The sequence below is a fragment of the Bos indicus genome, chromosome 7 (assembly GCF_029378745.1).
Source record: "Bos indicus isolate NIAB-ARS_2022 breed Sahiwal x Tharparkar chromosome 7, NIAB-ARS_B.indTharparkar_mat_pri_1.0, whole genome shotgun sequence".
Taxonomy (NCBI): Eukaryota; Metazoa; Chordata; class Mammalia; order Artiodactyla; family Bovidae; genus Bos; species Bos indicus.
The window spans coordinates 37,745,917-37,757,572 of NC_091766.1; the positions used below are offsets into that span (position 1 = coordinate 37,745,917).

The window sequence follows — 11,656 nt, forward strand, 5'->3', positions numbered from 1 at the left end:
TAGAAAAGCCCAGGAGTTTTCTGGTTTTCTTGCTTCCCTTCTTTCCTTATTTCTTCTTTTGTTCCTAAATACATAGCTGTATCCATTAGGACCCTTATCCTAATTAAAAGCTTGAGGCACAGTCATCATCATAATTAGTGATCTTCTGTTTCTCACAGGCACTTAATGATGCCAAACGGGAGCTTCGCTTTCTTTTGGTTTATCTTCATGGAGACGATCACCAGGACTCGGATGAATTCTGTCGGTAAGTGGATTGTTTTTTTTCTCCCTCTTTTCTGATCTTATCTGCTGATAGTTGTGGTAAGCAAGTTCCTCTTACGTCATTTTCATCCCTCTCCCCAGCAACACACTCTGTGCACCTGAAGTTATTTCACTAATAAACACTAGGATGCTCTTCTGGGCATGCTCCACAAACAAACCTGAGGGATACAGAGGTAAGTTGTTTTTTTTTTCCCTCATTGAAATTGTTAGAATATCTTTCAAATAATCTGGATGGACACGCCATTTATCGCATGACTATTCTTTGGCCAACCAAACCTCTCAGCAGTCATAAGAGATGGGGTTGTATTACCTCCACTGTATAGTTTAGGTGTTGAAGCTGCTGGCCCACAATCATACAGTTAGCAAGTTTTGGAGCACGCTCAGGTCTGTCAGACTCTAGCCCACTTATTACAGTTAACCATTGCCAGAACCTGTTTTGTTTTTTAAAATACCCAGTCCTGGCCAGCAACTTGTCTTTAATCTTAGTGGGCTTTTTACCAGAGTCTATTCTTGTCATTAGCAATTTTACCAGAGCTTCTTACACAGTGAGATAGTTGTTCTAGTATGTTGAGTGCCCATAGGGATTCAGAAAGCTCAGATCTTTACTGACTGTAACAAACTCTTAACTGGAGGTAAATATCTTTAGAAGTCAGTGTAAGATGTACCAGCTTCCCTGGTAGCTCAATCGTAAAGAATATGCCTGAAGTGCAGGAGACCCAGATTTGATCCTCGAGTCGGGAAGATCCCCTGGATAAGGAAATGGCAACCCACTCCAGTATTCTTGCCTGGAGAATCCCATGGACAGAGGAGCTTGGCAGGCTACAGTTCACGAGGTCACAAGAGTTGGACACAACTTAGCAACTAAACCACCATAAGATATAAGGGCATCTAGTGAAGGAAAACATAGTTTACTTTGCAGCTACTTCTGTTCAGCAACTTTTGAGTATATATTGGCATACAGGTTCTGTGCTAAATCCTGAGAACCAAAGATGCAGTAGGTGGTTTGTCTGCATCCTGGAATCCGAATTGTTGTTCCTAATTGGTTTTTAAACAGCTGATAAGTCCTTGCATATTTGACATTCTAATATGGCTTTGGAGATGACCAGTGATAGAAGGAGACTAAGGGTATTTTTTATAGAAGCTTAAAATCTCTTCTTTTCAAATCATAAGGTAAAACTGTTATGGTAAAATCTTGGTTATTTGGAGGACCAACTTTCTAAGCTTGTTCAGAATAGAAAAGCTAGCCCTTTTTTTATTGGGTAGCATGTATGGGACATAGGAAAAGGGGATAAGGAAGGAATTGGATAAAAGGAACAAAAGATAAGGAAGATGATGGTTTAGATCATCACCAGTAACAGAAAACTGGAGAGTTGCAGCCTTGGCCTCTTTAGGCTTGACCCCAACCAGCACAAAGTAAGATTATTATAATAAGCAGTAGCCAGAGTCCTTGTGGAGAAGGCAGTGGCACCCCACTCCAATACTCTTGCCTGGAAAATCCCATGGACAGAGGAGTCTGGTAGGCTGCAGTCCATGAGGTTGCTAAGACTAGGACACGACTGAGCGACTTCACTTTGACTTTTCACTTTCATGCATTGGAGAAGGAAATGGCAACCCAGTCCAGTGTTCTTGCCTGGAGAATCCCAGGGACGGGGGAGCCTGGTGAGCTGCCGTCTGTGGGGTCGCACAGAGTTGGACACGACTGAAGAGACTCAGCAGCAGCAGCAGAGTCCTTGTATATCCTTTTTGCTCTGTCAAATAGACATCGTCCTTGAACTCTGCAGCCTGCTCTAGCATCATCATGACAACCACACCCCACCAGAAAAGCCTGTCCTACTCTAATCAGACTAATTGGACATAGGAACACGAATATATAACAACAACAACAACAAAAAGATTGAGAAACTAGAAGAGGAAAAAAGGTAGGCAGGGAATAAATGACACCTCCATTGTTTCCCAATTGAGACTAAAGCAGTTATCTCTTGCTTGTTGTGTGAACTCTAAGAATTAATCTGTTTCATCCCTAAGTCCTGCCCTTGATTTTTTGGATCTTCTTTCTGTCAGTCTCTCAGGCTTTAAGAGAAAACACCTATCCATTCCTGGCCATGATTATGTTGAAGGATCGGAGGATGACTGTGGTAGGACGTCTAGAAGGCCTCATTCAGCCTGATGACCTCATTAACCAGCTGACATTTATCATGGATGCAAATCAGACTTACCTGGTGTCTGAACGCCTAGAGAGGTACAGGGGAGTTCCTCTCTGGAACTGAGAGACCAGCTGCAGACGTGGGTGCCTTACCTGGGGCTTCACAAATCCTGACTTCTTCTCTGTGTTAGGCAACTTCAAAAGCCTTCTCCATTTAATGTTAAAATATTCATATATTGATACTTTGACCTAAATAACTCCATCAGATCATTTGTTCTTGGAGATGTCATTCAAAATAAAGATAAGACTGTGCTCAAGATCACAGATCATGTCATTTAAAATAGCTGAGCATGATATAAAGAACTTAAATATAAAAACTGAGGAATGGTTATAACTCCCCACGCCCTGCCATCATATAATATACAGAAATTAATGTAGAAAATTCAGGAAACACAGAAAAGCACAAAGAAAAAATTTTAAATAATTCATAATCCTACCACCACTTTAACATTCTGGGATATTTTCTTTTAATTTTACAGACACAGACACACAACACTCTACATACATACCCAATTTTTCAGAGAGAAAAAGAAATATCCTAAAATGTCAGTGTTTCCTTTTTGATTAATAGAATTCTGAATTTCTGTATTTTTCAAATCTGCTAAAATATGTGTGTGGTTTTTTGGTTTTATAAAAGCAACATATATAAAAATGCAGTTACCCAAGAAGGTATTTACCTATAAAATATGATATTGATGAACATTTGATGGTAATAATACTGAGTTACTTCTGTTAGGATTGGGGGGAAAGGGTAGTTTTACATGAAAAATTGAAAAGAGATGGAAAAACTCGCCATTTCTTTTTCTGCCAAATTAAGACAAGAGACAGTGCATTTAGATTCTGCATGCTTTCTTTGTACTCTCTCATGATAGTGTGAAATAGTCTTCTGCCCAGATTGTCAACCTTTTTAACCCCCTAAAAAATTTTCAGTATAAGGAAACACAGGGCTTTGTGAGATTTATCTTTTCCTTTTGTGCTTTTGATCTGTCCACAGGGAAGAACGAAACCAGACCCAGGTGCTGAGACAGCAGCAGGATGAGGCCTACCTGGCCTCTCTCAGAGCTGACCAGGAGAAAGAGAGAAAGAAGCGAGAGGAGCGCGAACGGAAGAGGCGGAAGGAGGAGGAGGTGCAGCAGCAGAAGCTGGCAGAGGAGAGGCGGCGGCGGGTGAGGAGCCTGTCTGCTTCTGGTGACTCCCAGACTCACTCTCTTCTTAAGTGTGAAAGGAAAACACTAGTTGATAGGATTGTGAATGATTTAAATTCTCCATGCCGTTTTAGTGTTTACTACATTTTTCACAAAAAGTATTTTTTTTTTAAGTTTATTAAAACAAATATAAGAGTAAGTATAAAGGTTATGTAAAACAGCTCTGTTCCATGAAAAGGAAGCATAAACAGATAGTAAACAGTTCAATATGCTAATTCACAGCAATAGTGTTTAAACATTCAAGTACCAGTGTTAGGTCATCTGACATTTAATTCGTGGTCTTGTTTCATCATTGCATATTGCTGCTTGATTATAGCCAGTGTCTTTTAGTCCTTCCCTTTTTTCTAACAGTTGCATACCTTAACATAGTCAATAAATAATATATGTGATGCAGTGGTGTGCAATCAGATAAATATAATTTGAAGTAAGGTGTTTCTGACTCTTGCCAAGAAGTTTTTTTCCTGATACTGCCCAGTAAACCTACATGATATGATTGTATTTCTTGTTTCCTTGTTCCCTAATTGGAACCATAGTCTCACCTTTGCTTTGTGTCTCTACAGAATTTACAAGAGGAGAAGGAAAGGAAGTTGGAGTGCCTGCCCCCAGAGCCTTCCCCTGATGACCCTGAAAGTGTCAAAATCATTTTCAAATTACCCAATGATTCTCGAGTAGAGAGACGATTCCACTTTTCACAGTCTCTAACAGTAAGGACTGCCTCAACTGTGTGAAGTGTTAATGTCTGGGCTATAGATCTGAAAGCTTTTAAGGACTCTCAAGAATGTTGTTGGTTTATCTGCTGCTCTAATGAACAGAGGAGGAAGGGGGTAGAACAGAGAGTGAAGAGGGTACTGAATTATTGTAGGTTCCTTCAGGTCTAGCTGCCAACACAGAGCAGTTATTAAGATTCATTATGTCATGTTTGAGCTCTGCCAAGAAGAAAAGATACCTTACCAAGAAGTTCCACAGAAGACTCGGATGTTGGAGGTGGGAGACTCTCCTTTGCTGCTCGGCTTTCATTGGCTTCAGAATCCCATCAGCACCCCTTGCTGTGTAGAAAAGGCTCTATCCCCATGGCCCTAGAATGACTGGAATTACACAAGTGGATATAAGTGCATGTGCAGTTTTCATGCAGTTGTCACTGTTTGTTTCTTCTCAGGTTAACCCATAAGCCCCATGTAGTAGGGCTACATTGTATAGCTGGTGTCCATAGGTAAATAGTATTTGTCATTCCATAGGGATGTAGTTGGAGAAGGCAATGGCACCCCACTCCAGTACTCTTGCCTGGCAAATCCCATGGACAGAGGAGCCTGGTATGCTGTAGTCCATGGGGTTGCGAAGAGTCGGACACGACTGAGTGACTTCCCTTTCACTTTTCACTTTCATGCATTGGAGAAGGAAATGGCAACCCACTCCAATGTTCTTGCCTGGAGAATCCCAGGGACGGAGGAGCCTGGTGGGCTGCCGTCTATGGGGTCACACAGAGTTGGACACGACTAAAGTGACAGCAGGGATGTAGTTAAAAGCACAGACAGAGTCTTACAGAATGAGGAGCAAATTCTCATTGTTCTGTTGTTAATAGATGTCTCTCCTTGGTGAGTTTACTTAATCTCTACGCCTCAGTTTCTTCATCTGTAAAATGAGTATAATGGTCACTCTGTAGTAGGATAATTAGAATTAAGTTCGTATGTAAAGTACTTAACATTGTGCCTGGTTCATAGTAAACATTCAAATGCTATATTTTATGTTTTTTATCAGAAGGAATTATATTATATTTAGTGTTGGTATGTTGCCTTTATGTTTATATTGTGTTGGCATGTTGCCTTTCCAAATTTACAACCATACTATATTCTGCCATTTCCCTGATCCCTTGAAATAATCAGGAGTAAACTGCGTAATTGGACTTCCCATGGAGGCTCAGTGGTAAAGAATCCACCTACCAATGCAGGAGACTTGGGTTCAATGTCTAGGTCAGAAAGATCTCTTGGAGCAGGAAATGGCAAAACACCTCAGTATTCTTCTTGGGGAATCTCATGGACAGAGGAGCCTGACGGGCTAAAGTCCATGGGGTTGAAAAAGAGTCAGACATGACTTAGTGACTAAACAACAACAAACCGCATAATAGAAATGTGGCTGCTCTGTGGGTAGGTGAGGCTGGGTGGCACATTGATTACTTATTTCTGTTTAATTGGAGAACATTGAGCAAGTTACAGAATCTCTTAGAGGGCCTCAGATATATCGCAAATGTACAATGGAAATATGACTTGCCCTCTGATAACATTAAACTGAAGGTATTTTAGGCCCTGTGCTGGGTACCCTGTGAGTTATGCAGGTGAGTAAAGTTTGGTTCTGAAATTCACAGAGCTTGCTGACTACTAAGAATGTTAAGATGATTCAAAGAGCTAATTCACAGTAAAACGTTGTGAGGCATCCTGGTGAAATAAATAGCTTCTCCATTTTATTTCTCTCTCATTTATATACTGATTTATATGGAGGAAGGTACTCTTCATCCCTAACTTTGGGTATTTTATTTGGGAATAACATGAATGAGCCTCAAACAGGACCTACCATGTTGTAGATGGTTACTATATGTTCATTCCCTTGCCTTGATGTGTCTCCTAACTGCTGTTTTGTGTGTAGGTTTTAGCTTGCAACCATCTTGACTAACAGTTTCCCTGTAGTATGCCCAAGCTCTTCTGGAGCTTTTACTCCCCAAACTCTCATTACATATATGAAAAGCCTAACCAAAATTTGCTCTCCTCAGAGTTTTAGAGGAAAGTCTATTAGAATTGTGGAATAGAATAGACTTTTAGTTAAAGGGTAACCAACCAATTTGTTTTGTTAATAAATATTTAATCCTTGTAAGCCTTTAAAAAGGTTCACACTAAAAGTTATTTTAAAAAATAAAAACTAAGATGGAGAAATGAGGACAGGGCTCAAAGATAGGAAAGAAGTGTGACAGGAGGTATAGTGGCCCTGTTGGCTTTTCATTTAACATTCGTAGTGTTAATAGCAAGTAGCTGAAGAATGAGTTACAGTTTTTTAGTGCCCTCACAGACTGTGATCTTCCTGTGAATTCTACCCTCTATACATACTCTGGATGAGTGAATGTTACATGAAATGCACTGTTTGCACATGATACTCAACTCTTGACAGTGATTAAATGCTAGGATTAAAAAAAGGATAAAATGTACAAAAATCTCCAGCTTCTGTGAGTGGGCAGAAAAGTGGCACCTGACTTTCTCCTAAATAAATGCATATGAGAGAATCCAAATTAAACTCAGCCCAGAACTCATTTTTCTATCCATTACGAACCAAAAGGCACCTCTAGAGTGATTTTATGTGTTTCTTGATGGTTTTAGGGCATTGCCAGTGATAAAGAATGCCAGTGTTGTATTAGTGTTGAGTATTATCAAGCAGTGATTGAAAAAGGAGCAAGATGTTTTGCCCTTTTGTAAAACCCTTACTGGGTTCATACCAAGAATACTTGGTGCAAGTCTAACTGATGCATCTCAAGAAAAGAAAAGGAGAATGAATGTTAATGGAAATTGCAAAGACAGAAGGGAACTGAAAATTATTAAGGTTGACCAAAATATGAGAAATTTGTAAAATCATGAATGGATTAGATAAGAGAAAAATGAACTTACTCTTTAAATGGATTTGTAGCTATAGCCCCTTAAAAATTCTAAAGAGGTAAGTTTAAGTTAAGACAAACGCAGGAAGGACTGCTTCACCAAAAGGGAATATACTTATATGAGAGGTGGAATAAAAAGGAAATAGAAATAGATTTCCTCCAAAAAGTAAGTGTAACTTGACTAGTGTGTTCCTGATCTTTGTGAGGGACCTGAACGCAGTGTCCTTCATAGCACATCCCTTAGAGTCTTGTTAGAAATGGAATATGTGGGACTTCCCTGGTCTTCCAGTGCATGGGACATATGTTCAATCCCTGGTCTCAGAAGATCCCACATGCCAAGGAGCAACTAAGCCCGCGCACCACAACTGCTGAGCTCACACGCACTGCAATGAAAAGTTCCTATGTGCTACAGTGAAGATCCTGCATGCCACACCTAAGACTTGACACCACCAAATAAATACTTGTTTAAAAAACAAAAGGGACTTACCTGGTGGTCCAGTGGTTAAGACTTCATGCTCCCAACACAGGGGGCCTCGGTTCCATCCCTGGTCCGGGAAGTAGATGCTGCAACTGAAAGTTTGCATGCCTCAACTAAGAGTTCACGTTCCACAGCTAAGGATTCCACGTGCCACAACTAAAACCCAGCACAGCCAAATAAATATCTTTTAAAAAGAAATGGCATATGAGATGAATAGGACCATAGATCAGCCAGGGTGTGTATTCTTAATGGGTGGAGTTAAGAGAGAGGGGAAAATAAGAACTTACCTGTATCTTGTCAGAGCCAGACTAGAGTAAGAGGGCTTTCTCAGAGGAGAGGTCCACATGGAGGGTGCTGGTCCTGATCTCGATCAAGTTAAGGAGGTATCCACTTGTGGGGACACCCAGTGCAAAGAAGTCAGAGCCCAGGTGGCCTGGGAATGGAGTAGATATTAAAGCCAGAACCAGGTAAGGAGGGTGTACATTTGGAAAGAGGAATCAACTCTGAGCATTCAGCATATATAGAGGGAAATAAAGATACAGATGTGTATATGTATGTACACATTGCCTAGCTTTCTCCACAGAGTGTGCCTAGGAACATCAGCACCCCAGTAGCAGTGAACATACTTTTAGTACCTGGATCATGGTTTTTATTTATTTTCTTATTTTTTTCTTTCTTTGGCTACATCATGCAGCATGTAAGGTCTTAGTTCCCTAAGCAGGGATTGAACCCGTGCTCCTTGCAATGGAAACATGGAATCCTAACCACTGGTCCACCTAGAAATTCCCTAGGTCATGGTTTTTAAATGCCATTGTCCATTAGGAAGAACCAGGGAATGTCCCTGGTGGTCTAGAGGTAAAGAGTCCACCTGCCAATGCAGGGGACGTGGGTTCAGTCCCTGGTCCAGGAAGATCCCACATGCTGCAGAGCAACTAAGCCTGTGTGTTGTGCCGTAACTACTGAGCCTGAGTGCTGCAGCTACCGAAGCCCATGGGCCTAGAGCCTGTGCTCCACAACAAGAGAAGCCACTGCAGTGAGAGAGTAGCCTCCATTAGCCACAACAAAAGAAAGCCTGCATGTAGCAATGAAGACCAGTGCAACCAAAAATTTAAAAATTTTTTAAAAAGAATAATCAGGGCTCCTTGGAGAAATGGCTTATGAAAGTTAAGGGCTTTGATGGAAAATACAAGATTCGCCTGTAACACCTTGTGCCACAAAGCAAGAAATTATTCAGAGAACATCGGAGACAGGTCAGAAATACACAGAAGCCAGCTTCATTGGGCTTCTCAGACTCCATCAGAGACAGTTTGAGCATTAGAACCTATTGAATAAAATAGGGAAGCATGGCTCTATGTTAATAAATTGAAGAAAATTTGAGGAGCAGAATGTTCCTGGAGTTTCAGAGTACTTCCCCAAGAAATATTCCTTAGTTACAATGGAGAAAAGACTAAGAGTGAAGAGGCCTGGCAGGTCCCACCTTAATCAAGTGATCACAGTGGACATCATAGGTAATAGAGCAAATTGAAATTATACTCCACCTGAATAGTATGCATTGAGTAGATCACATCATTTCTATAACACTCCTGCTAAAGATGCATAACTGGAATTAATCATGAATAAACTTCAGATAAACAAATTAAGAGGCAAAATAACTGACCGGAAACCTTTAGTAGTGTCAGGGTTATGAAAGTTAAGGAAATCCTGAAAATTTGTTCCAGGCTAAAGGAACAGACTTAGGAGATGTGACAGCTACTAAATGCAACACACAATTCTAAACTGGATGCTTTTGCTCTAAAAGGCAACTGCCAGTACTTGAATGGAGCCTGAATGAAAATTTAATGTACATTTTTATAGTGTCAGTTAAGTTTCCTGATTTTGCAGGTTTTGTATTATGAAGGTAATTGCCCTTTTTGTAAAATATACACAAGTATTCTGGGATGATGGGACATTCAGTTGGTAGCTCACTTTCAGTTGGATTCAAAGAAAAAATACTATACCTATGCTTCTGACTTTTCTGTAACTCTTGACTATTCCTAAGTAAAAAATGTTTAGGGCTTCCCTGGTGGCTCAGTGATAAAGAATCCACCTGTCAATTGAAGAGATGTGGGTTCAACCCCTGGGTCAGAAAGACCCCTGGAGAAAGGAAATGGCAACCCACTCCAGTATTCTTGACTGGGAAATACCATGCACAGAGGAGCCTGGTGGGTGACAGTCCATGGGGTCTCAAAGACTAGGACTTACCAACTCAACAACAGCAAGGTTTGTTGTTTATATCAGACCAGTTTTCAAAGAAAGAAATGTATGAATTCATAGCAGGACTGGGTAACAAATCTCTTAAAAGAGCTTCCCTGCATTGCTCTGTGAAATGGATGGATTTTGAAATGAAATTTCAGTGTAATGCAGTAATTTTGTATCTCCAGGTCATCCTGGAGAGAGCTGGGGTGTATTTGATTTCATAGTTTTTGTGTGTGTATTTGTGTGTGTGTGTTTTCTCACTGCCCTTTTTCTCTGTGACCTCTGCAGGTAATCCACGACTTCTTATTCTCCTTGAAAGAAAGCCCTGAAAAGTTTCAGATCGAAGCCAATTTTCCCCGAAGGGTGCTGCCCTGCCTCCCTTCAGAGGAGTGGCCCAACCCCCCAACGCTGCAGGAGGCCGGACTCAGCCACACAGAAGTTCTCTTTGTTCAGGACCTAACAGACGAATGACACTTTTTCTTCCTCTTCTCTCCCACCCCAATCCCCAAAAGAAATGGAAAAAAAACAAAAACAAAAAAATAAGAGAGATTGATATTATTATTATTATAATACAATATTTTTTTTAAAGACTGCTGCATCCTAAGGAAGGATCAGAAACCATGCTGCCTGCAAGAGTCACCACCTGTGTGTGCACGCAAGGTTAGCAATGAACGTTCCCGCCGGCAAGCCCACCCTTCCCTACTCCCTCTGCACCACACACCTTCCAGTGAAAGGAGACTCTTCACCTCCAACCCAGCCAGTGTCCCAACTGGGGAAGGGCACATTCCCACTAGAGCTCATGCATTCTTGCTTTTATGGAAAATAAAAGTGAAAACCTTCATCAAACAGCTACTGCAGCGTCTCCTGAGGACTCGCTTCTCCCACCTCTAGAGAAGAGGGAAGAGAAGGCACAGGGCAGAGAGATGTTCCTTCAGCTTCCTACGATTTATGAATAATTTTAAATTTTTTTCTGTTGCTTTGTAATGACCAAAGGAATAAGGCTGACATATTTGTTTTCCTTAACATTATTTGATAAAGAGCCAGTTTTTAAACCCATGAATTTTTGCCCTGGGCTCTTCAGCCCACAAGAGTGTAATAAAGGTGCCCTGGGCTGGTTTGTGCTTATTTCTGCCATTGTCCCTCTCATGTTCCCAGAGAGGTTATTCTTTTTGGTCCAACTCTTGCTGTCCTTTCTTGCCACCTGTGCACCCCACTTGGGGCAATGGGAGGAAGTCCGGGTTTGTAGCCCTGCAAAGGTTGTGTATGTACCAATACACCGGTATGAACTCCATGTAGATTTACCTATACATAAAACTGCAGCTTTTCCTTGGAATCTGGGTTAGGTGGTCATTATGGGGTCTGAACCAAAGGATGGCACTTCATTCCTGACATGTGCATGCCCTTTCTGCCCAGCCCTGAGCCTTCCTGAATTGCCAAGCTTGGTGCCTTTCCAAAGGACTAACAGGGCCTGTGATGCAATCAACAGAACCATGTGAGAGGACCCTGCCTGTCTCCTTAGGAATGTGTGGTAGTGGTGGTTTAAAAGAAAGAACCATAGGCCTGAAGGAAGCCAAGACAGAACTCAGCCTCTGTAAACTGTTGGAAGGCACATTTCAGGTTTTGATGCAGCCACCTGCTGTGGA

General features: G+C 41.2%; 1 protein-coding gene across 4 annotated transcripts in view; it reads left to right on the forward strand.

Annotated features, from left to right (window-relative positions):
• FAF2 (Fas associated factor family member 2) overlaps nucleotides 1-11,138 on the forward strand; it is a 69,053-nt gene extending 57,915 nt beyond the window's left edge. For all 4 annotated transcript variants that reach the window (XM_019964675.2, XM_070793297.1, XM_070793296.1 and 1 more), the window contains 6 exons: nucleotides 159-244; nucleotides 343-434; nucleotides 2,323-2,500; nucleotides 3,459-3,630; nucleotides 4,230-4,373; nucleotides 10,302-11,138. In XM_019964675.2, the coding sequence (XP_019820234.1) occupies nucleotides 159-244; nucleotides 343-434; nucleotides 2,323-2,500; nucleotides 3,459-3,630; nucleotides 4,230-4,373; nucleotides 10,302-10,484 (855 nt within the window). In that variant the 3' untranslated portion in view covers nucleotides 10,485-11,138. The remainder of the gene's footprint in view (nucleotides 1-158; nucleotides 245-342; nucleotides 435-2,322; nucleotides 2,501-3,458; nucleotides 3,631-4,229; nucleotides 4,374-10,301) is intronic.
• The last annotated feature ends 518 nt before the right edge of the window (nucleotides 11,139-11,656 follow it).